This window comes from Taeniopygia guttata, chromosome 36, assembly GCF_048771995.1.
Source record: "Taeniopygia guttata chromosome 36, bTaeGut7.mat, whole genome shotgun sequence".
Classification (NCBI taxonomy): Eukaryota; Metazoa; Chordata; class Aves; order Passeriformes; family Estrildidae; genus Taeniopygia; species Taeniopygia guttata.
Window position 1 is genome coordinate 3,646,912 of NC_133061.1, and position 25,334 is coordinate 3,672,245.

General features: G+C 49.5%; 2 protein-coding genes across 2 annotated transcripts in view; one reads left to right on the forward strand and one right to left on the reverse strand.

The window, feature by feature from the left end:
• Positions 1–25,334, reverse strand: part of LOC140681480 (uncharacterized) — a 1,248,316-nt gene that overhangs the window by 1,022,731 nt on the left and 200,251 nt on the right.
• Positions 1–25,334, forward strand: part of LOC140681481 (uncharacterized) — a 101,266-nt gene that overhangs the window by 10,645 nt on the left and 65,287 nt on the right. Inside the window, exons 3-4 of the mRNA XM_072921329.1 lie at positions 6,611–6,639; positions 18,888–19,463. Coding sequence (XP_072777430.1) covers positions 6,611–6,639; positions 18,888–19,463 — 605 coding nt within the window. The remainder of the gene's footprint in view (positions 1–6,610; positions 6,640–18,887; positions 19,464–25,334) is intronic.

Below are 25,334 nucleotides of genomic sequence, written 5' to 3' on the forward strand. Positions count from 1 at the left end.
TTTACATCATCAAATACTTGAATTCCAACTAATTTCTCTGAACTTGTTCTAGCAAAAACCCCAGTGCTCTGATACACCCTGTACAGCACAGACAGGGGCAGCAGATGTTGGAGTGGGCAGGGGGATGATCCCCCTCTTATTTTAGTGAAGTTTTCACAACATTCTCCATTTGCAGTTTCCCTTTGCAGCCTCAGCCATTTCTGTTTCAGAGTCAGATCCTCACCATGGGCTCCACCTTTAGCTGTGCAGATTCCAGGGCAGAGCTTGGGGTGAGGGGCAGAGGGAATCAGCCAATTCCTGCCCCAGGCAAGAATAGCCAGGTACATTGTCCCCACTCTGCCCCGCCAGTGTTAATTTGCATTTCTAAAGCTCCTCTCCTGGGTGCCTGGAATGCAGCTTCTCTTCCAGAGCAGCCTTCAGCAGCCTCACATGTGGCCCCCCCACAACCTGCTGATTTTTTTTTTCCTTCAGATCATGTGTTTACTGTTTATGGGTAAAAGGGTCACATTTAAATCTCTTCTAGTTTTGCGAAGTGCAGCCTAAAGGTGAACGTTGAAAAATGCAGACCAAAATTTTGGTATCTCTAAGAGCCACATAAAACACAGACAAAAAAATTCCAAAGCAATTCACTTTCTTCTTCTCCTCGGAGTAGAAACTCATTCTCACATCCCTACCGAAACCTAACCGGCAATATAGAAGTAGGATTATTACAAAAAATACTCCAATGCTATAAACTTTGCACTGAAACTTCAGGAAAATGAAAAACTCTACCACTATGTTTAGTGGAAGAGTCAAGGCATTCCTTAATTCTGGCCAGGATGTGCTGCAGAAATCATTCCATCCCCACATAGCCCGGGTGTGCAGAGAAAACCGTTCCATGACACGTGGGTTTTACTTGATTTTTCCCGAACTTCATACAGTCTGAACCAGTCTAAATCCACTGGTTTAATGTTCTGTAGTTTCAAGTTGTGCAGATTTCTTTGCTTCAGCTGTTAATGAGGTGGGAAGTGCTGGATTTCCTTCTCAGCCTTTTGCAGACCAGGTGTCTGCAGCCCTGGCAGTGTCTGGGGTAGGTGTTGGTTGCTGTTTGCTGCTGGGGTTGATGTTTTGCTGCTGGGTGTTATCTTTGTGGGTATCTTTTGGGCCATTCCCAGTGTGTTGAGATGTTAAACTCATCTCCATTGAGTGGTGTAACATCCCTTAACAAAACCTTTAACATTTCTTTCCCCAGGGCCAAGGCAAAGCAAGCCTGAGTAGAGAAATGAAAGGTTAACAATGTTAAAGTCTATGAGCTGGTGTATTTTCCATCAATGCCATGGCAGGCAGGGCAGTGTGTGAGTGTAAGTGAGAGCCAGAGTGGAATTGTCCCGTGCTCTTGCCCAGCAGCTGTGGCAGGGCAGGCCCAGAGAGCGCTGAAGCTGCAGCAGTGGCAGCAAGGGCTGTCCCCGGTGGCTGGAGCTGCCAAAGGAGGGTGGCCAGGCCGAGGATTTCAGCAGAGGATGTGTGGGCAGGCCCAGGGCCTTGCCCCGCTGTGGAGCCCTGGCTGCTGCTGCGCTGCCTTCAGTGCAGCTCAGTGGGGGCCTCCCATCCTCCTGCTGCAGGCGGGAAGTGCAAATCTCCGGGGCTGCAGAGACCTGGAGCCGAGGCTGAGGGGTCCCCCGTGCTCAGCTGTGCTGGCGGCTGTTTCTGGCCTCGGGGCCACTTGGCACGGGCCACGCCACTTGGCCACCAGTGGTGCTGCTCTGCACTCCTTAGGCAGGAGCCGATGTCCTGCTGGGATGTTGGCAACAGCAAAGTGCCAAGGCAGGCTCTGTGCCAGCCCAGCTTCCTGGGGGAGAGATGGCACCAGAGACAGGATTCTGGCCACAGACTGCTTTAATTGTGCATCCCTTATCTCCACCCTGCACTAGGTGGAGAATTCCCAGGGTAAGGAATTCCCAAGATCAATTCCAAGGGGAAATGATTGAATATCTGCCCTGGGTCTGGCTCTTCTTGCCCAAGCCAATGGCAAAAGCCGTACCCATGGCATCTTGGTTTCTATCCCCAGCTTCCAAAGGTGTTTCTTTCTTTCCCCTTTCATTCTTTGTACCCAGCCTGAGCTCTGGGGGTGCCAGGGGTTCTGGAGGTCCCATTGTATTCCAAAAGCTGCCATAACCCCCTGGAGAATCTTTCCTGTAAAATGAGTTCTGCTGTCTTAGTCTCTCTTATGTTCAATGCCTTTTATTGGAATGATTTCTTTTAGAAATATCTTTAAAAGTGATCCAGTGGTTGCTGAGCAGTCAGAATTGCTTTTGCCCCCCTGTTAGGTGAGATGGTGTCACCAGAAGATATTGAAGCCTTCCAGCTCAGGGCATTTCAGTGCCAGGCTCTTACAAGCACACACAGCTGTGCCGGTTGAGCTGACCATGGGGGTAACCTGGGCTTTGTCTGATTCCCTTTCCTCAATAACAGCGTGTCTTGGAACTCTTTTCCCTTCTGCTGCCCTTGAAGAGCCATCCACAAAGACATTTTCTGCCTCAGGCCAGGCAATGTCTCCTGAATCTCTCCCAGGCTGGGTCTGGAGCTGTGTCACTTGAATGCAGTGCTGGGTTTCTTCCCAGCCCCTCTGGGGGCTGTTCAAACAGGAGGCTGGGTTAAACCCTTCCCCTGTCCTCAGTTCTGAATCCTCCTGTGCCACTGAACAAGTTTCACACTGTAATAACCGAGCACTGCTCATCCATTGCGAGGCTCTTTTGGTTATCAAAGCTTGAACTTGATGGCAGACTGGAACAGTTGGAGATCCTGTTGTCATCAGGTTTTGGGCCTCGGTTCCCGTTGAAGCTGTGGCTGCACAATTCTGCAGGCAATGGGGCCACTGTGGCCAGTGGGTGAAACATTTTGGCCCAAAAATTCCTTTGGCATAGCCCTGTTGAACATTCCCCTGCAATTCCAATTTCTTTTCTGAGTCTGGAAGAGCCACAGCTGAGGCATCAATTTTTTTGGTTGTTCATTTTCTCAGGTTTTGCTCTCTTTCTCCTGTCCATACCACAGCATGGAGGCAGTCTGGGGTTAAAAAGTCCAGACATCTGACACAAAGGTACAGCAGCAATAACCTCTGTATCACCTTTTACAATATTACAATGCCATCATCAAATTCCTTCCTAGATAATTCCAATCACAGTGGGAAGAGAAAAAAATTAGTTTAGTTCCTCCCTTAGTTGTAAGATTCAGAGTGGATGGAGAGGCCCCTGTGTCCATCAGGAGAGGCCTCCTCTGGATGCAGACCCAGCCTGGATGTTCTCCAGGGCTGCAGTGTGGTGGGTCCCCGGTGGGATGGGAGCTCAGAGAGCCCTGACAATCCATGTCCATGCAGGGGTGGACTCGCTCCTCCTGAGGGTGCTGCTGTCTGTGCTTGCAGTGTCCTTGTGGGCTGCAGCTGGAGCCCTGACTCCTTCCCAGGGGCTGTTTGGGTGGGCTCTGCCCTGGCCAGGAGGGCAATGCCTCTGCCAGGTGCTTGTGGCCGACGCCGTCCCCTGGGTGCTGGGGCCCCCTTGGGCCCTGGGGTTGGTCCCTCAGGGGCTGTGGGAACTCTGCCATGGCCTTTGTCTTCAGCTTGGCCTTTTGCTCATCCCTCCTTGCCTTCAGCTGCTGTGCCTTTGTGCCCAAGTGCTGCAGGGCCTTCTTGTGCCACTCCTGCAGCCCCGGTCACTGCCTGTGGGTGCTCATGCTCTGAGAGCTGCTGAGCTTTCTGCAAAATCTTTCCTTTCTGCAGGGACCCAAGCCGAATCCTTAACAGAAAATCCTGATCCTTCATGTACCATCATGTCATGTTTTGATGCTGGCACAATGCCTGTGTCTCCATGGAAATCCAGCTTCCCAAATAAGTGCTGTGAGATGCAATAAAGAACAGAGCAGAGCAGGCCTAAGCTTAGAAATAAAGGAGAAAGAACTTTATTAAGCTACTACTATAATAAAAGATAGACACTACATCCAGAATTAAAACCTTCCAAAGCATTCCTCCTCCCTGCACCCAAACTCCAACAAATCACAGTGGGACACAACTTGGACCCTCAATCAGGTCATCACCTTTCAGATAATCAATACTCAGTCTATCAGGGGAGAGAGGAGTCTCTCTTGCACCACAGACCCCCAGGAAACACAATTGCCACCTCTCGTGTTTCCATGTCACACATGGCACTGCCCAGAGAAAATGTGCCAGTGTGACACTCTCCTTGCCATGTCACAGTGCCCTCACCGCCGTGCATGGACAGACTGCTCATAGAGCTCCTTTAAGGATGCTTTGCCAAGGAACAAAAGAAACAACAGTTCACTTTTCATTTTGGGAACACAGTCCCCCCCCATTTTCCTCCTCCCCTGGGGCTGAGGGAGCAAATGGAGATCTTCTTCTTCCTGAAGACAGAGGGCATCACCACACCCTCCTCAGCTTTCCTCTGTTCCCTCCATTCCTGTGCTGGAATTTGCTGAAGCAGGTCTCTTGGCTCACCATTGCATCCCCCTAAAGATGCAGTCTCTGTTGCAGGAGAAACTGGTTCAGTCAATGGCTTACAAGAAAAGTCCAGCCAAAAGCCACTCCATCATCTCCCCCCCAGCCTTCTTTCCCTAACATCTCAGGTCCCAGACTGTCTCTTTTCTCTTTCAAGTGGAGCAGGAGTAATATTTCACAAAGCTTTCATTTCCCAGGAAAGGGTTAAAAGTCTTGGACTGCCCTGGCTGCTGAAATCTCAGCCCAGACCCCAACTCCCAGGGCTGGGCACCTTCCCCCCACTTCTCCTTCTCCTCTGCCAGTGAATTTCCAGGTGCCTTCAGGCTCTCTGTCTGTTTCCCTCGGTGGTGTGGGGGCGTGGGGAACAAAGACATCTCAGGTTTCCTCCCCCTGGCCTATCCCTCCCAGGCCGCAGGGCTTCCATTCCCCCACCCAGCCCGTGGTGGGCGGGGGAGAGTCTGCACTCTGCAAAGAGACAGTTCTGCTGGGAGTTCTTGCTTTGAACCTGTGTTCTCAGAGGCGTGCCCATGCCTTCAGTGGCCACTCCCGGTGCCAATATCCAAACCTGACCACTGATTGCTTTGAGACCGGCTGCCTGAGAAAATTCACTTCTATGTCCAACCATGAAAATCTGCATTTCCAGATGTTGCTTTGTTTTGCTCCTTGTGCTCAGGGTCCCCTGCACAGCCCGTGTGGCAGAGCCGGTGCCTGTCCTGCCGCAGTGTCCAAAGGCGGCCCCCCCGGCGGGCAGGGCCGGCAGCTCCCCGGGGCCGGGCAGCGGCCGGGGCGTCCCGCAGCCTCCTGGGGGCCGGGGGCCACTGCCGGCCCTGCCCGGGGCTGGTGGGGTCAGGCAGCGCCCGGCGCTGAGCCCCGGCTGCCCCACAGCCCCGGCCCGGCCCCGCAGCTCCCCACAGGCCCCCAGCCCTGCTCCCGGTCCCGCACCTCTGCGCCCGCTGCTGCCGCTGCCCACCACAGAGAAACCCCTGACATCCTGACCTCCTGCTTTTCCTCTCTTGGAAACTGCGAATTCAAAGTATCAGCTGGCAAATTGTCAGGATAAGACCCTGCTGAAAAACATCCCAATCCTGAGTATTTTTCTCTTCTTCCTCTTTGCCATCATCCTTTTTCTTACCACATAGATTCCTCCTGCTGCTTCTTGCCTGAACCATATTGCTGCACACTCCCCTTCACCCGATCCCTTCCCAGCACACCAACACCATCCATCTCCTGTTGTCCAAATCCCTTCTCCCCTTCCTTTATTGCCCCCCCTGGGTGTCCATGTCCTTAATTACCTCTGGGGGAATGTGCAAACTACCTCAGCATTCTCCCAAGGGACCCTTCAGAGACATTTTGGGATCATCATCCCTTTGGCCAGGAGCCCTCCCTGGCTTTCCCTTTTCTCCCCTCCATGGGTGCCCTGCCATGTTCACTCCCCGAAGATCCCAGGGCACTCACTGATGAGATTTTCAGTGCTCTCTCCCTGCTGACTCTTCACAGACCCCCCTGATGTGTCACTCGTCTGTCTCCTGGTCACTCCCGGGTCCCCAATCAATCCCCGGTGCCGCCGCCAGCCAAGGGAGCCGATCACCCAAAGTGGGTGAGGCACCTTCAGCTGCACTCCCTGCCCCAGGGTGTGCGGGAAAATTGACATCACCAGAGGATTCTGTCCACAAAGCAGACAGAGGAGTCCTGTGAAATTAATTTCATTCCTAAAAATGGGAGAGGCCATGGGACATTCCCCATGGGATCTCTCCAATTGTTGGAGGACACAGCCTCCTTTTCATCCTAATTCTCCTGGCCACATCTCCCTCTGCTTTCCCCATTGGCTGAAGCACTTGAGAGCTACAGACTTCCCAATCCACCTACTACATACTCCCTGAATATGCTCCCTGCTTTTATATAGCAAATGATATTCATGGCTCTGTTAAGTCTTTGTTGTTCTTCTGGAAGTTCATGAATAGAGGAGGACCTTGGCTGAGCAGCAGTCTGTGTCATCAATTAATAACATTTTCTGAAACCAAGGCTTCTCCTGTCACTTACTTACATGAAAGTTGCTTGACCCTATCTCCGAGGAGATTCAGAGCATCTGAAAGACACTTTGCTCTTGTTCCTTTCATGGGGGTCCCCCGTTTGTGGGACATCCCCCCTGGAGCAGGGTGTCCCCTCTTTGCTGCAGGCGCAGCCCTCAGGCAGAGCTCAGCCAATCAGAGCCCGCGGCGCTGATGACTCACCAGTTGCCAGGCAGACTCGCAGCTCCCCGCGTTCCCCACCTGGACCCCACCTGTGCCCCCCCCTCGGCCCCATCGCCCCCGCGAGGGGAATTTGGGGAGGTGGGAGTGGGGCGGCGCCAAGGCCGGGCCCCCCCGCGCTGTCCTGGCGGGAGCGGCTGCAGTGGGGACCGAGTGCGGGCGGGAGCGGCCGAGAGCCCAGCGCTGCCCCAGCCCGACCTGCCCCAGCTCCATCCCTGCCCCTCGGCTGGGATGCTGTGGGTCTGGGGGGAAGAGGGAGCCGGCAGTGGGTGCTGGGCCTGGGGGCAGGAGGCTTGAGGAACAGAATGGTCAAACAATGGACGTGGCAGGAGAAGGTGGGATTGTGCAGGAGAAGGAGGAATAGCAGGAGGAAGAGGAGTGTGAGGAAGAGTAGGGACACAGGAGGAGGAGGAGGAGCAGAAAGAGGAAGCAGCAGAAGGTTCCACCCCTCCCTGTATCTGCAGCCTCCCCCAGCCCCAGAAGCATTTTTCCCCCCACATACAGCAGGTGACTGTGGAGGGGGATCCAGGATTTTCACGGGGTGAATCTTGGTGTTTCTGAGCTTGCTTGGGCTAAATTTTAATTCTTTGGTTTTATGTGGCAGCTGAATCTTTATGTTTTGGAGGAGGTTTTTGCTGACTTGTGATGTTTGGGGAGTCTTTGATCTGTATCTTGAAGTTTGTGGGATTTTTGGGCTAAATTTTGGTGTTTTGGAGGTGCTTACAGACACAAGATTCCCAGTGACTTCCTGAGATGACCTTGGGCAAGTGATTTATTAAAGAAATATGGATATTGATCTAGTATCGATATCCAACTGTGACGGACAAAAACTCTCTAACAGTTTAAAGTTAGAAAGTGTATGTTTATTCGACGCCGGGCAGCGTGCGGGATAGCTCCTAAATACACACTGCACTTTCTAGGTGATTACAGAGTCTTTTTATTCATACAAGTATTGAATATACAAAATACAAATGCATATTCATAATTTTGGTACATCTCATTCTCCGCTTCGTATGCTAATCACTCTAAAAGCTATTAAGCATGCGTAGTTTGTCCCTTGAAATGGGTCGGTGGTCCCTTTTATGGGGAGGGGTCCCAAAATGAGGAAGTAAATGAAGTCTTCCTCGTTCTGACTTTTCTACCTTTTCAATGCAAATGTGACAAATGAACTCTTGGTAGAACTCCCATTTTTTGTCTTCAATTGGTTTCAGAACAGAGGAGGCCTACAATTGTCTTATGTTCCTAAAAGCTATTTATCAGTTTCTATATTTTTTATTATAAACCTAGCTAACCAAACATTGTGTTGACAAGCAATTAATTATTAGTTAACTACTAACTCCTAACTTCATCAAGGCCTATTCATTTATTATTCTTATTTTAATTAACTCTAGTAAGGCTTATTTCTAGCTAAAATCTTAACTTCTCAAAATCTCTAAATGCCTTAAAGTTTACGTTTCATTCCCCACTTCTTCTTTGGAATGAGTAAATTCTTTTACTCAATATATAGACCTTTTTTCATCTGCCCAAGACATGTGTCTAGTTTCTTTCAAAACTAAGCCATATGCTTTTGATAGTGAAGTTAGGGCTGTCATTCGTCGTATCATTTTTCAATTCCAAACAAGTATTACAACAGACAAAATCAAGCTTATATTAACTAAAATAAGCAACACAATAATAGGATGAATTAAAGTATTAAGTATGCCGGTTGCTGTTGGTGACCATTCAAAAAGCACATCCCACCAATGATGAGACAAATGTTCTTCAAATCGTTTAAAAACTCCTTTGATGGTTTCTGTGTCATGGTGTATAGTAATTAAAGTCTTTTTCCCTGCGTCTCTAATCTCTTTTAAAATTTCTCTCAGTTCTTGATGTTCTAACAATTGAGCAACTAAAGTCAAATTCATTCTTATGGGCACGGGCACTATCTCTTGTACAGTGATTAAATTGGCTTTTATATACTGGTGTGATACTACAGGTGCCTGATATGAGAAGTTACATCCTTCAATTTTAACAAAGTTACAGACACATAAATTGAACTGAGTTTCATTCATGCTTAGATTGTCTATCATTATGGTGGGGCATGCTGTTCTGAGACAGACATAACCTTGTCTTACATATACAAGCAAAGTTGTTCGGTTACCTGAATGCGTTTCAAAGTGGCAAATGCTTTGGTCCGTATCTAAACATGTATCTTTATTATTTTTTTAATGTCCCCTCACATATGTACCTAAGTTGTCTTTTCATAGAACAGGGCTCTAGATTGATGGTTTGCCACTTTTCTCTGATTTTTCGCGCCCATGTTTTATGTTCAGAAGGATATAACACAGTCCCCTCATGGTTTAATCCTAGGGGCACTATAGGATGTATTAAGCTCACTGATGCATTATGTATTGTTAAGACAAAGGCTGTTACTTTACTTGTCATAGGGTTATAAGTGAAATTGACCAAAGTCCACCAAGCTTGTAGTTCCCTTTCTATATCAGATGCACTATCCCAAACAATTTTACGGAGTTCGGCAGGGAATATTCCCTCCCCACCTTCCCTGATCACTGCAGCAGCTACTGACTGCATCTATAGTTGTGCTTGGGTACACCCAAGAGCTAGTGAAACATTTTCGCTAGCTGTGCCTAATGCATTAATTATTAATTTATGGTCTCGCTCTTCAGTATTCTCCCATTCTGGTAATACTTTGGATAACTTCTAATGGTTGTCACCCAGTGCTAGTAGGGAAGATTGCAAAGGTTGCTGTAATTTAACTAAGTCGTTCCCTACTGTTGTTAGTTTATTCATCAGTACTTCTGAATCTATGGTATTTAGCACTCCTAGTCTAGTCCTTAGCAGCCCAGTGAGATTTCTTTTACTTTTAAAGTTGGAGGGCATTTGTTTTTGAAGCCAGGTGGCCCAATCCATGAAAGGATTTCTGAGAAATGGGGCGCACTCTGGCCGGACATCTGAAGCATTTACTTGTATTCCTATTTCTACTCGCTTCAGAGACTATTCCGGATTTACCAGCAGTCTTTGGATTCCCGTTTTCTTAATAGCATATGGCCCAATTTTAGTAATCGTAGGAGCTATAGGCTGCTCTTCTACTTCTGGGATAAGTGGTTGTGGGGTAGTAATAGCTTTCTTTTGTATTGGAGGGGTAGTTCTAGTTCTGTTCTTGTGATATTTAACACACACTTGAGTGATATTAAAATCAAGATCATATCTTCTTATTGCACATCTTTCTAGTTTTAGTCTAAATTCAGGACATCTACTTAAACATTTGTCACAGCATTCAGGGCTAATCCGAATGAGTTTCATGGGTGGTTGGTAAGCCTCATGGAACTCATCTTGCACAAATGCATAGTTACATCTCCAAACATTTCTCCCTTCCCACAAACGTGCATTTGTAACCTTTATAATCTCATTCAGGGCCCTACGAGAGTGGGGATCATAGGCTTTTTTTTGACACTGATATATTCCAGTTACGTTGTACTTGTGTGGTATTGCATTGGCTCCTGTTACAACTGTGGCAATAGTGAGAATAGTTACGACTTTCTCCATCATGTCCATAATTTCTATAGGTCCATTTATTCGCTGTTGCAGGTGAGCTTCAACTTCAGCTCGTTGTCACTTGGTGTCACTTTCCAGACTCCCTCAGGAACTTTTTTCACTCGGGAGTGATGGATCCAGGCTTTCTGTTCTTTGATCTTGATTGCAGTAAAGGTAGTGAGGAGCACTAAGTAGGGTCCTTCCCACTGTGGTTCTAGGCTTTTTTCTGCAAAAGACTTAACATATACATAATTTCCAGGTTGTACATCATGTACTGGCCCATCTAATTCTTTGGTCTGAGCTCCAGCTACATATTTTTCAATTTCTCTTAATTGTTTGTTTAGGGCTATTATATATTTGTGTAGGGTTTCTTCCCCTACCTGTGTTGGTGTGATTCCTTCTTGAACTGTATATGGTCTCCCATATAATATTTCAAAGGGGCTTAATTTTTCTTTTGTTCTTGGTTTTGTCCGGATTCGCAATAATGCCAATGGGAGAGCTTGGGGCCAAGGTAGGTTTGCTTCTTGTCCCAACCTTACAATCTGTTGTTTAATCAAATGATTCATCTTCTCCACTTGGCCACTCGATTGAGGATGATATGGGGTATGTAACTCCCAATCTATCCCCAGGTGATGGCTAATTTGTTGCACAATTTTGGAGATAAAATGCGGCCCTCTATCTGAGGATATAGTGGCTGGAACTCTAAACCTCGGTATTATTTTTTGTAATAGTGCTTTGGTTATCTCTCGTGCTTTAGCAGTCCTAGTAGAAAAGGCTTCTGGCCAACCCGAAAAGGTATCAGTTAATATTAGGAGATAACGATATCCCCCCTTCTTAGGTAATTCTGTAAAATCGATTTGCCACTGTTGCCCAGGTCCACAACCTTTTTCAATTTGTCCAACTTTAGGTTTTGGGATGTTTTTAGGATTAGTTCGGAGGCAAAGGCTACACTGACGAGTTACTTGTATTATTGTGCCTTGTAATTTCCTAGCTATAATTTTTCCTTTCAGATGGTTATACAGGGCATCTATTCCCCAGTGTGTTTTTTCATGCTCTTTTTGCACTAATGTCCACAACAAATAGGAGGGCACTACAAGTTTCCTTTCCTCTGTTATAGCCCATCCTTCTTGATTAAAATTTGCTTTTTTTGCCTTAATAAGTTTTTTATCTTTTTTATTGTACACAGGCTTACTTTCAATAGAAATCTTTTCATCTGGGATTAATGTTGCTTCCACTGTCTTCTCAAATACCTCACCTTTGGCTGCGTCTTTTGCCTCTCTGTTCGCCAGCATATTCCCTTCTTCCAATTCAGAGCTCACTTTTTGGTGTGCCTTAATGTGCATGATGGCTACCTTCTCAGGTAGCTGCACTGCATCTAGTAGTCTCAGTATTTCTTGTGAATGTTTAATATTCTTTCCTTGCGAATTCAACAGTCTTTTCTCTTTCCAAATGGCTCCATGTGCATGAACTACCCCAAATGCATACCTTGAGTCTGTGTAAATGTTAATCTCTCTTCCTTTTGCCAACTCTAAGGCTCGAGTTAAGGCAATTATTTCAGCCTTCTGTGCAGAGGTGTTTGGTGATAACGGTCCAGACTCTATTACCTCTCTGCTTGTGGTAACCGCATACCCAGCATGCTTTTTTCCACTGATGACATAGCTGCTTCTATCAGTAAACCAAGTCTCAGCACCTTCGAGTGGGGTGTCTTTCAGATCTGGACGGCTGGAGTAGGTGGCTTCAATGGTCTCCAGACAGTCATGGATCACTGGTTCTCCCATACTCCCGCTGAGAAAGGAAGCTGGATTCACAATGTTAGTTACTACAATTTCAACATTATTTTGTTCCACTAGTATAGCTTGGTACTTTAGAAACCTCTGTGGAGAGAGCTAATGTCCCCCTTTTGCCTCAAGGACTGCAGACACTGTGTGGGATACTAGCACAGTCATCTTCTGGCCCAGGGTGAATTTGCGTGCTTCTTGGATGTTCACTGCCACTGCTGCAACGGCTCTGAGACACCCTGGCCATCCTTTAGCTGCCGTATCCAGCTGTTTGGAGAGATAAGCCACTGCTCTCCGGTACGGGCCTAAGTTCTGTGCTAGTATTCCTAAGGCGATCCCTTGTTTTTCGTGGGAAAACAGGAAAAATGGTTTACTTACGTCTGGGAGTCCTAAGGCTGGAGCTGACATGAGGGCCTTCTTTAGTTGGTCAAAGGCTTGGGTTGCTTCCTTTGTCTACTGGAGATCTCTGCTTTCTTCTGTGATCAGGGCATACAGAGGTTTAACAAGTAACTTATAGTTATAAATCCATAGTTTGCACCACCCTGTCATGCCTAAAAAGGTTCTCAGTTCTTTCACTGTCTGAGGTCTTGGGGTCTGACATATTGCTTCTTTGCGATCTTGGCTCAAGGTCTTTTGTCCAGCACTCACTTCATAACCCAGGTAAATGACTGTTTGCCTCACTATCTGGGCTTTCTTCTGGGATACTCGATATCCCTGCAGGCCCAAAAAGTTTAGGAGGCTTATCGTCCAATCCACACATGTTTCCTGGGTCTGGGTGGCTATCAGGAGATCATCCACATACTGAAGCAACTGTCTTTCTCCTGGTGGAGGTTCCCAAGATTCTAAATCCTTGGCAAGCTGTTCCCTAAATATAGTAGGAGAGTTCTTGTATCCCTGTGGTAATACACACCATGTGAGCTGGTTCCTCTGTCCAGTTTTGGGGTTCTCCCATTCAAATGCGAAAATTTTCTGGCTGGCTTCGTGGAGAGGGAGGCAAAAGAAAGCATCTTTTAAATCTAAAACGGTAAACCATGTTAGTTCAGGTGTTAAACGAGTTAACAAGGTATAAGGGTTAGCAACTACTGGGTACAAGTCTTCAGTTACCCTGTTAACAGCTCTTAAATCTTGTACTAACCTGTATGACCCATCAGGCTTCTTTACTGGCAAAATGGGGGTATTAAAATCAGATTGACACTCTTTTAACAGTCTTATTTGCAAAAAGTTTTCTATAATTGGGCTAATCCCTTCTCTATCTTCTTTCTTCAGGGGGTATTGTTTAACTCTTACTGCCCGTTCCCCCTCCTTAAGCTTGATTTGTATAGGTACTGCATTCTTTGCTCTCCTTGGTATATTAGAAGCCCATACCTCAGGGAATATTTGATCCATTATTTTCTTGAAGTTTTTCTCTTCTTCACTTACAGTTTTAAGTTCTTTGGTTATTAACATTAGGCTCAGCAACTCTACGTATTGTTGGTCTTTTATTTCCAAGCTAATGTCTCTATTTTTAAATATTATTTTTGCATTCAGCTGCTCTAGCAGATTCCTGCCCAAAAGTGCAGATGGAGCATTAGGCATATATAAAAACCGGTGAATTCTTTATTGCTTTTCTAATTTATATTTTAACGGTTTGCAAAAATATGCTTTCTTAGATTGGCCAGTAGCTTCTTTTACCATAACATAATCATTTGTTAAAGGTATTAGGGTCTTATTTAACATTGAAAATGTTGCCCCTGTGTCTACTAAAAATTTTATTTCTTTTTCTTTATTCCCTAGTTTAATTATAACCAGAGGGTCCCCTAGGGTAGGGCCCTCCGGTCTTTCTCAGTCCTCCTTCGCGTGAGCAACCACTCTTTCTCTCCCCCGATCGCTTTTTCTTTGTTCGTCACTTCTTCTTCGTTCTGGGCACTGGTTCTTCCAGTGTCTAAATTTCCTGCAAAATGCACATTGATCTTTTCTCAGTCGGGGTGGTCCTTGTCTTGGCGGGTCTTGCTCACATCTTTCCTTTCTTTCTCCCCTTGCTACTGCTACTAATTTCTTCATCCCTTGTTTATATCCTTCTTCCCGGTTACTAAAGACTCTTCATGCTTCATCTAATAGAGTCTCCAAGTCTCGGCTGTTTGGGCCCTGGATCTTCTGAAGTTTTTGCCTGATATCTCTTGTGGATTGTCTTAAAAACAAATTTATTAGTTGTTGTATTCCTTCCTCTGATCCAGGGTCCAGAGTGGTGTATCGCCGCATCGCGTCTCGTAGGTGATCTAAAAAATCAGAGGGTGTTTTAGAGGGACCTTGTTTAACAGCATACAAAGCTGACCAGTTTATGGTCTTAGGAATTGCTCGTTTTAGTTCTTTCACTATAAAGTCTTGATATCTCTTAAGCTGTGCTAATTCATCAGGTTCATTGGGATCCCACATCGGGTCCTGAAGAGGAAATACATCTTTAATATCTTCTTGTGTTGATACACAAGCATCCTCAGCTAAGTCCTTGGATACCTTTAAAACTAACTGCTTCTCTGTTTCTGTTAAAGCATCAAGTAGTAACTGCATGTCTGTCCAATTAGGTAAATGCTGCTTAACCATAAACTTCAACCTTTTGGCAACGCCTATCGGGTCATTTCGATAACCTTTAGCAGTCTTTTCCCAAGCCTCTAAATCTATTGAGAAAAAGGGGACTTTAATTATTTTTGGCTCTCCATCAGAGGCTATAGCTTGCCTTAAGGGTGCTTGTATGACTTCTTTAGTTTGCTTTCTAGTTGTTTGTGGGGGTGGGTTCATTCTGGTTTGCCTTCTGGTCCTTGATGCTATTGGACCTTGTGGGGAAGGCTTGGGACTTGGTTCAGATTCATCCCATTCACTATCACTACTGGGCAATGGTGGATAAAACCTCGAGGGTTCCCCTGATCTAGGAGTTGGTGGGGAAACTCTTGCTTTAATTACTGTTTTTTCTAGGGTAGACGAATCAGAGGATAGGTTAGGGGAGGCTGAAGTTGGTGAGGGTTCTGATTTCATTCGTTCCCTCACCCCCTCCTCTACTCCCCTCCCTTCCTGGTTTCTAGGTGGTGGTAAAAGTGTCTCCACTGTCCCTTGTTCTAAGATTTCTGTTGCATACACTTTACTTGGGTGTGAGCATCTTTGATTTATTGAACATGTGCTGCAACACCGTTTGAGCTTTTCTTTGTTAGCCTTATTATCCTTTTCAAGAGCCAGTACCAGTGGATCAGACGGTGGCTTAATCCCACAATCCCTTTGCCACTCAGGGTGATTTCGAAGACTGAAAAACATATCAGCATAAGTTACTTCTTGCCACTTTTGTTCACGCTTAAGGAAAAGCATTAACTGTAATAAAGTCTCATAGTCTAAAGTACTATTTGCTGGCCATTTCAACCCCCCATCAAGTCTATAGAGTGGCCACCACTGTGTAGAAAATTTAATAAGTTTTTTTTTAGTTTTATTACTACCATAGCTCACCAGTGCTTTCTAGTGTGTTAAGATACACCCTAAAGGGGTTCCCTTAGGAATCTCTTTGCTCTCATTTGCCCCTATGTTCAGGGTTTTTCTTTTCAAAACGTCTTTTGATCTTATCCCAGTTCTTAAGCTTTACCTGGTATTCTTCTGGTACAAAAATATGCTGGCCACACTCAACTCTAAGTATTTCCACTGGTTTCTTCAAAGTTCCTGAAACTCCGTTTTTTAACAATTCAAATATTTTATTGCTACTAGGAACCTCTTGACTAGTCACCAACAAAACTTGTATAACTTTCTGGGTGGCCTCTTGTTCTTTTGAACGACAAAAAGCACAAATTTCAGTTTTAGGTATTAGCCACCTGTACCCTTTTCGGACCCACAAATCTTGACAGACTACACACCGAAATACAATTCACGGATTACAATAACAATTTTTATTTGGGCAGGGGAATACTTCTGACCCAGGCTTTCGGTTCCTGTTTCTTTCGGTCCTGGTCATATAGCTATGCTAGCAAACAAAAGGGATAAAACAATTTGTTAGTTAATTTTCACCTTTTTTCCCTTCAAAACAAGGTTCAGAGCAGCAGCTGTTGAGGAAAACTTGTTATACAAAAGAAAAGGGAAAAAGAAAAAACAAAGAAAAAACCAAAAATTGCAAGTTATTAATCACTCATTAAATCAAATCCTCTGTTATGTTTTGCTCTGGGTATATTACTGTTAAAATTTGTTTAAAAACTGTAAACAAACTTTCATACACTGTAGCAAGTTTGCAGTTAAAAGCCAAGCGTATCTTCTGTCGCACTGTAAACCAAGGACAAATGGAAATTTGACAAACTATCAGTCCAGTTTCGACCGAAATTTCGCGACTCTACACTGCACTGAGAGCTGTGTGAACTGCTACTATAGCCTGTTCTAAGAATTTTTGGATTGCTGACTAGATTTCTCTCACCCTTTGATTGAAAATGTTACAAAATGCAAAGTTCGGTTGCGTATTCACAGCTGCAAAACCAGGTTTCTCTTTTTCTAAAAGGACTTAAATTCTAATAGTTTAGGCTCACGAAAAAACACTCTGGAGTTTTTCACAACTCCGAACACATTCAACAAATGTTCGAACAAGGTCTTGCTAAAATTACACAAACTTCAGTCAAAACACAACACAAATCTTTCAACAAAAAGTGGAGGGGAGGAAAAGATAAACTACTAGCAAACACTCACTCACTAAACTTGGGGTTTTTTAGGCAGTTGAAAAATGTATCTTGAGGTCACAGAGCTTGAATTCTCTTCTAGTTATCTGGGAGACAAATGACCTCTTCATCACTAGGACTATCTTAAAAGTAGTTTAGGTTTTTTACTTCACTCTCTAGCTATAAAACAAAAATTCAACTTACAAAGCTTTTCATCTAACAACATATCAAATAAAATTTTCACAGTCAAAAGCACACGCTGCCCAAATTCACACAAATACACACAATCTAAGCACCATGCAAATACTTTAAAGCAGTCTGCACTCCCAAAGGTCAGTATTTCTTTGCAAAGCAAATAACAATTTCACAAACTTCTTACAACTTCAGGTTCACAAAGCTCCTAAAAACACTTACAAAAATTAATAACACACGCCAAATCACACAAATTATAATGCCCACAGCACTAGCTCTTACAAACTGCAACAATTACAATGCTCAAATAGTTTTCCACAGCCTAAACACACAAAATCACAAACTCACTAGACAAACACGGATCCGGTTACAACACACACATACAGCGCTCGGGGCCACAACTCAAATTGTCACAGCAGGACGCTTCGCGTCCCAAGGTTCAGACTAACCATCCAAATTATGGATTACTAAGGTGCACCTTCCAAATTACAAACTGAGATCAGAGCCACTCCTGCTCTAATCCAAATCCACAACACTACAGCCTCTGCTTCCTCTACGAGGCACAGACTGCTAAACCTCTGGTACTGCTGCCTCCTCTACGAGGCACAGACTACCAACCTTGCTGCTGCCTCCTCTACGAGACACAGACTACAAAACTGGTGCTGCTGCCTCCTCTACGAGGCACAGACTACAAAACTTCTGGTGCTGCTGCCTCCTCTACGAGGCACAGACTACAAAACTTCTGGTGCTGCTGCCTCCTCTACAAGGCACAGACTACTAACCTTGAATACGAGACGTCTCTCGTGTCTTTTTAACTGCCTATATAATAAGGTATCTTCCTTCAAATATAAACATACCTCTTGTCCGTAGTCCAGCAGGTTCTGGTCTTTCTCCGGGTAGTTAGCGAGATCGCAGGATCCCTCTTCCCAGAAATTTCTGGGTGGGCGCCCAGAGGGGTCCTGGACCCCACCGGCCCCACGGCCAGAGAGAGCAGTCCTCCTGCCTGGCTCGCCAAAATGATTTATTAAAGAAATATGGATATTGATCTAGTATCGATATCCAACTGTGACGGACAAAAACTCTCTAACAGTTTAAAGTTAGAAAGTGTATGTTTATTCGACGCCGGGCAGCGTGCGGGATAGCTCCCAAATACACACCGCACCTTCCAGGTGATTACAGAGTCTTTTTATCCATACAAGTATTGAATATACAAAATACAAATGCATATTCATAATTTTGGTACATCCCATTCCCCGCTTCGTATGCTAATCACTCCAAAAGCTATTAAGCATGCGTAGTTTGTCCCTTGAAATGGGTTGGTGGTCCCTTTTATGGGGAGGGGTCCCAAAATGAGGAAGTAAATGAAGTCTTCCTCGTTCTGACCTTTCTACCTTTTCAATGCAAATGTGACAAATGAACTCTTGGTAGAACTCCCATTCCTTGTCTTCAATTGGTTTCAGAACAGAGGAGGCCCACAATTGTCTTATGTTCCTAAAAGCTATTTATCAGTTTCTATATTCTTCATTATAAACCCAGCTAACCAAACATTGTGCTGACAAGCAATTAATTATTAGTTAACTACTAACTCCTAACTTCATCAAGGCCTACTCATTTATTATTCTTATTTTAATTAACTCTAGTAAGGCTTATTTCTAGCTAAAATCTTAACTCCTCAAAATCTCTAAATGCCTTAAAGTTTACGTTTCACAAGGAGGAACCTCCAGTCCAAGGTGCTCTCCTCTTGTTTTTTTCCCCAAACCAGGATTTTTCATTCCCTGGGTGTGTCTGGATGGAGGAGGAGGAAAAGCCCCGGAGATGCTGCAGGAGGAGGAGATGCAAACCCAGCCCAGGGAGCTGCGGGGAGGAAAGAGCCCCCCTGAGCCAGGAAGGCGGGCGGAGATCCAGCCGGAGCTCGGAGCTGGTGGAGAAGCCTCATGGCAGGGAGAAGCCCCACAAGTGCTTGGAATGTGGGAAGGGTTTCAGCTGCAGCTCCAACCTGATCGAGCACCAGAGGATCCACACTGGGGAGAGGCCCTACGAGTGTGGGGAGTGTGGGAAGAGGTTTCGGACCAGCTCCAATCTCCTCGTACATGAGCGGATTCACACAGAGGAGAGGCCCTTCCGCTGCCCCGACTGCGGGATGGGCTTCAACCGCAACTCCAACCTCACCGTGCACCGGCGCATCCACACCGGGGAGAGGCCCTACGAGTGTGGGAAGTGTGGGAAGAGTTTCAGACACATGTCTGGCCTGATCGAGCACCAGGTGATCCACACTGGGGAACGGCCCTATGAGTGCTTGGAATGTGGGAAGAGCTTTGGGCGGAGCTCATACCTGAGAACACACCAGCGCATCCACACTGGGGAGAGGCCCTACGAGTGTCCCCAGTGTGGGAAGAGGTTTCAGAGAAGCTCCCATCTCCTCGTACATGAGCGGATTCACACAGAGGAGAGGCCCTTCCGCTGCCCCGACTGCGGGAAAGGCTTCAACCGCAACTCCCACCTCACCGTGCACCGGCGCATCCACACCGGGGAGAGGCCCTACGAGTGTGGGAAGTGTGGGAAGAGCTTTGCACGGAGCTCTGCCTTTACCAAACACCAACGGAGGCACCACTAAGGGAAGCCCTGTGAGTGCCCGAGTGAGGGAAGAGGTTGGAGTGAGGGAAGAGAGTGAGGGAAGAGCTTGGAGTGAGGGAAGAGAGTGAGGGGAGAGCTTGGTGCGCTGCTCCAGCTCCATCCCCCATGGGAGGATCCGGGCTGGATGATCCCCAGTGACCCCCGTTGGGCAGAGCCCTGCTGATCCGTGGTCCTGGTGATCCATGCTGGGTGTGGGGAAGGTGTTGGCTTCTTCTCCTTGTGCTGCTGTGATTTGGGTTGGTTCCCATGGATGGGGGATGGGAGGTGAGTGGGGGGTCCTGGCGCACTGCGGGGGGCTCATAGCTCGGGGGGTCCCAGCGCTTTGGGGGAGTCAGGGAAGGGGGGAAGCAGTGAATGGAGGGGGTCCCAGTAAATTGGGGGTGGTGCTGATGATAACAGGGGGTCCTGGGAGACAACGGGGTGGGAAAGGACCAAACCCTAAGGGACTCCCCTAGTGCTGGTTAACCCCCTGTGCCCCCCCAGCCCTTGGGGTCCCCCACAGTCCCTGCATTATTCCTGGGGGTCCCACGGCTCTGGGGGGTCAAAGCAGAGGGGATGGAACCTCCGTCATGGATGGGGGGCACAAAGGGGGTCCGGGCCCAGTGCTCGGCGGGGTCGGTGCACGAGGGGGGCCCGGTCCCTGTCCCAGTGCACGGGGGTGGCACTGCCTGGGGGTTCCCGGTGCTTGTGGGGTTCCCAGGGTTCGAGGGGGGTCCGGTCCCTATCCCAGTGCTTGGTGAGGGGCGGGGAAGTGCCTGGGGGGCTCCCACTGCTCGGTAATTGGGGGGTGTCAGAATCCAGGACATCCCTCTGGCTGCCTGGATGGCTCGAGACTCTGGCAGGGGCCTCGGAGACCTTGGCATGATGTCAAGAACACCGGTGGCTTTGGTTTTAGCCCCTGGAGACAATTGCCAACTTTGTATGAGGAATTACAAGGCACAAGGGTTTGAGTAGAGCAGTAGGTGAATTAACACAGGGTGGAAAAGTAGAATTTTAACACTTTAAAATACGGGGTTCAATGGGACAAGGTGGAGGGATCTGGGTGTGTCCTGACCTTCTTCTCCTTCTTTTTGCCCTCCATGTCTTGCTGTGATGGTGACACTTTTCTGTTGGTTGAAGGTAGAGACACACTGTCCAACAGAAATGATAGATATTGGCACGTTATTGTAAACACAGTACAGGTAGTTTTTAGTGTAGAAGGCAAACAGCGCCCTGAGGGCAGGGAGACTGCCACAGACCGACCTGCTAGACAGAGCTCAGCAGAGCGGACAAAGCTGTTAGAGAAAAGGGACAATAAACGGCCCTGAGAAGCAAAGCTCCGCATCTCGACTCCTTCTCTGCCCGCGCGGGCTGAGAGAAAAGGACTTTTCACAATCTCGGGGTCATCTCGACCCCCAGAAAACCGAGAGGGGGTCTCCACTCGTCCCAGTTCCCGGTGAGGGGGGGTCAGTGCTCGAGGGGGGTTTGGGGGCACTGAAGGGGGTGTGGGTGCGGTTTTTGGGGGGTCCCGGCACCCCACAGGGCAGGGTCAGTGCTCAGCAGTGGGGGCTGCCTGGGGACCCCCCCGGCCCCCAAATTACAGCCAGGTCTCCTGCAAGGCACTGAGGGGAGGCTCGTTCACCCCCCCGCCCCCACCAGCGTCGCCACACGCCTTCCCAAAGTGTCCCCAAGTGCTCCCAAAGTGCCCTGAGAGTGTCCCCGAGTCTCTGCAGAGGTGACACCTGCCTGATGACGGCCCAGTGGTGATGTTGCTCTGTGCACAGCAGCCTCGGGATGTCCTCCATGGCTCTTTGGCACCGCTCGGCCACTGCACAGCCACCGTGGCCAGGAGAGGGACAGAAGAAGAGGGTGTTGATGTCCCCAAATGTCCCCAGCAGGTGACGCGTGGCCAGGCAGGTACTGGCCTCCCACAGCTTCTCAGCCTCGGCCGCTGTGGCCACCAAGGCCGCACAGAAATCAGGGGACACCTCCGTTGTCCCCTCCAGGGCAGCCTCGATGTCCCGCGGTGGCTTTGTCACACGCGGCCACCAAGTCCCCCAGCAGCCCCAGGTACAGCTCCAGCCGCTGTCCCCTCCCGGTGGCCGCATCCCTGCAGGCGTCGCGGGGCTCGGTGGCCGCCTTGGCCAGCCGGGCCCAGCTGTCCATGAGCCTGTCCAGCACACGCCTGGCGCTGGCCAGGGCTCTCACACAGGCCCAGGTGGTCCCTGGGGTGTCCCCGAGGTTGGCCAGGGTCCAGCCCAGGGAGGGGACAGGGCGGTGGCCCAGGGAGGGGACACGGTAGTGGCGCAGGGCGTCCTGGAGGTGAAAGATCAAGGTCCCCACAGCCACCCGCAGGAACTCTGGGGACACGGCCAGCAGCACGTCCCTGTGCGGCCTGGCCACGGTGGCCATCAGTTCTCTCAGGGTGGCCACCAGCTCACCCAGTGTGGCCACCACGGCCACCATCGCCTCCAGCAACTGGTGGGGGACAGCTGGGGATGGGACAGAAGAGGTGTCAGGGGCCTGGTGGCACTTGTGGCCTCCTACAGTGGCCCCTGTGCCCTCCTGTGGTCCTGTTTGTCCCCTTCCTGGAGGGCTCTGCTGTCCCCTCTGTCCCTTTTGTCACCCTCTCGTCTCCCACTGTCCCCCCCTGTTCCCTCCTACCACCCTTGGTCCCCTCCACCCCTCTGCCACCCCCGTGTTCCCCTGTCCCCTCCCGCCCCCCCGCCGGGATTATCGCACCTCGCGGGGTTCCATGGCCGCTGGGGACACTCCGGGGAGGGGACACGGCCGGGGACAGTTGGGGACACGTGGGAACGCGGCGCGGCCGGAGAGGGGAAACAGGAAGAGGTGACGTCATCGCCCCGGCCCCGCCCCACCTTTGGCCGCTTTTGGGGGCTCCTGAGGAGATTTTGGGGGGTTCCTAGGTGAGCTTTGGGGGGTCCCAGGTGGGGGTTTGGGGTGTCCCAGGTGAGCTTTGGGGGGTCCCAGGTGAGGTTTGGGAGGTCCCAGGTGAGAATTCCCAAGGATTTGGGGTTTCCATGCTGCCCAAGTGAGGTCTAGGGATCCCAGGAAAGGTTTGGAGATTTCAGGTGAGGTTTGGGGGGTTCCAGGTGAGCTTTAGGGGGTCCCAGGTGAGAATTCCCAAAGATTTGGGGGTTGCCAGGTGAAAACAGCTCGGGGAGGCCAAGGGGGGAGGGGCTGGGGAGGTTTCGGGGTGTGTCCCATGGGTGGGGGAGGGGCGGTGAGGGAGGGTCCGGGGGAATTTAGGGGGGTGGGAGCGGCAGGACGAACCCCCAGACACTGACCACGCCCTCTTTAGACCCCGCCCCGTGTTTTGGCCCCGCCCCTTGCTTTTGGACACGCCCACCGAGCGCCCGGGCCCTCAGGCCCCGCCCCTCCCAGTTCCCAGCTCCGGGTTCTGGCCCCGCCCCCTCCTGAAGCCCCACCCCAAATGAGCCTTGGCCCCGCCCCCGGATAGATTTTTATCAATGGAAACCAAAAATCGACACAAATCGACCCAAAAATTCAAACCCAGGGGAGTGGGGGAGAGGGACCACACCTGTGATGTCACGGGGGAGGGGCCAGGTGGGATTTTGGGGGGTCTAGGTGGGCTTTTGGGGGGTCCAAATGAGTTTGGGTAGTGCCAGATGTTCCTGGGTGGGTCCAAGTGGGTTTTGGGGGAGTCCTGGTTGGTTTTGGAGGTCCCAGGTGGATTTAGAGGGGGATCCAGGTGAGTTTTAGCGGGATCCCAGTGAGTTCTGGGGGGCCCAGTGAGTTTGGGGGGCGAGTCCAGCTGTCCCTGGGTGGGTCCAGGTGGGTTTTGGGTGGGTCCAGGTGGTTTTGTGCAGTCCCAGGTGTTATTTGGGGGGATCCAGGTGTTCCTGGGGGGTCCTGCTGTGTTCAGGAGGCATCCAGGTGTTCCTGGAGTGTGGTAGATAGGGACAGGCGAACGGAAGATCTCGGGATGTGACGGAAAGAAAGACCCTTCCCCCTTCTCCCCGCTTCATGTTATCTATTAACCCCAGAGCATGTAACCACACCTAACCCAGTAGTTTTCCACTCCTGACTAACCCTAGGGACCCTACAACCCCCCTCTGACGTAGCAAAGTCCCCCAAGACTATTTAAACCCATGAGATAAGATAATAAAGGCTTTCGACCGTCCACCACATTGGTGTCAGCGTGTGTCGTTAGTCCGAGTAGCCCGGACAGGCCGGGCTGCCGTGCTGTCGTCTTGCAACCAGGTCGCTGTTGTCTCTCATAAAGGCAACATATCTGGTGCCGAAACCCGGGAAGAGAAATTCGCTCGGGTAGCGGGATTCGCCTGGACAAGGGCAGCGGCCGGAGCGGTCAGACCGTATCTTGGCGCAGGGAGACGTCCCAGGACCCGCGAGCGTCATGGACAGCATCGCCAGGCTCGTAAGTGCGATTTATAAGCAATGGGGTATCGAGTGTAAGCTCAAGGACTTTTATCTTGCTATAGCAAGGCTGCTTGAGCTTGGGGCGACTGAATGCCCAGTGGATAATATGCATCCGAGAATATGGGAAAAATGCACAGCCACGCTGGCCGAGGACATGAAATCCTCAGGCAGTGGCAAGAGCCTTAAAGCGTGGGGCAAAGTAGAGAAAGCCCCGCGCAGAGCAATAGAAGAGCAGGAGACATGGAGCGCGGCGCTTATGTGTTTATTAGTTAAAACCGGGCTCGGGGTGGGTGCGGGAGCGCAGACCGCCCCTGAGGACGATCCGCCCGGTAGCAGAGACCCGGGGGGGCCCGGCGCGTCACCTCCTTCCCCGGATCAGAGCCCAATCCCTACCATGGAAACCCCCCAAAAAACCGCGGCTTCCCCGTCCGTCCCGCCACCGCCGGTCCGCGACCCGTTGCCGGAGGTGCAGCAGCGCGCGGAATGCTTTCGGCGAGGGCTGGCAGGGGAAGTCAGAGGTGCAGAAACCGCAGCTCGGGAAGAGACCCTACCCACGCCGCCACCTCACCTCTTTGAAAATGGCGCTGGCTGCCAAGGAGAGGGGCGGGGCGCGGGCGGTCTCGGCGCGAAAAGCCGGGAGCCGCGCGGTTTCAGGGACGCGCGTGCGCGGGAGAAAGAGGAGAAGAGCAGCAGAGGGCAGAGAGCCAATCGGCAGCTGCGCCTGAGGCTGCTACCATTTAAGGGAGAGACCTCCCCCTGCAGGAGGCAGGGCAAGCCTGGGGGGCGGGAGCGGTGCCACCCCCGCGGGGAGGAGCGAGCTCGGAGCCGGACAAAAAGGCACCGAGCCCCGGAAATGCGCTGGCATTCGACTTCCGACTCGGAGTCCGGCAGCAGCTCCGCCAGCTCGGAAGAGCTGCCGGGAGCCGGCTGGAACTCCGAGACGGAGAAAACAGAGCCAACGCGATTTAAGACAAAACCAAGAAAAGCTCTAAGCCGCACCGGAAAACAATTACGATACAAACCAGCCCAGTTTACCGACTGGGAAGAAATAAAAATAGCCTGTGCTGAATGGTCCCCAGCGGCTGCCATACAAGCCTTCCCGGTGAGGCTCACCAGCCCGGAGGGGAACCAACAAAGGGTATATACCCCGATAAACCCAAAAGATGTACAGTCAATTGTCAAAGCCATTGCGGAAAAAGGAATCAATTCGGCCATAGTCTCCACTTCAATCGATGGTCTTTTTAGTAATGATGACCTGCTTCCCTTTGATATCGAGCAAATAGGTCGCATGATACTTGATGGTGCGGGAATGATTGTGTTCAGACAGGAATGGGAGGATAATTGTAGGAAGCAATTAGCCCAAGCATCTGGCGCGAGGCAGCCACTACACAGATCGAGCCTATCCAGACTAATAGGA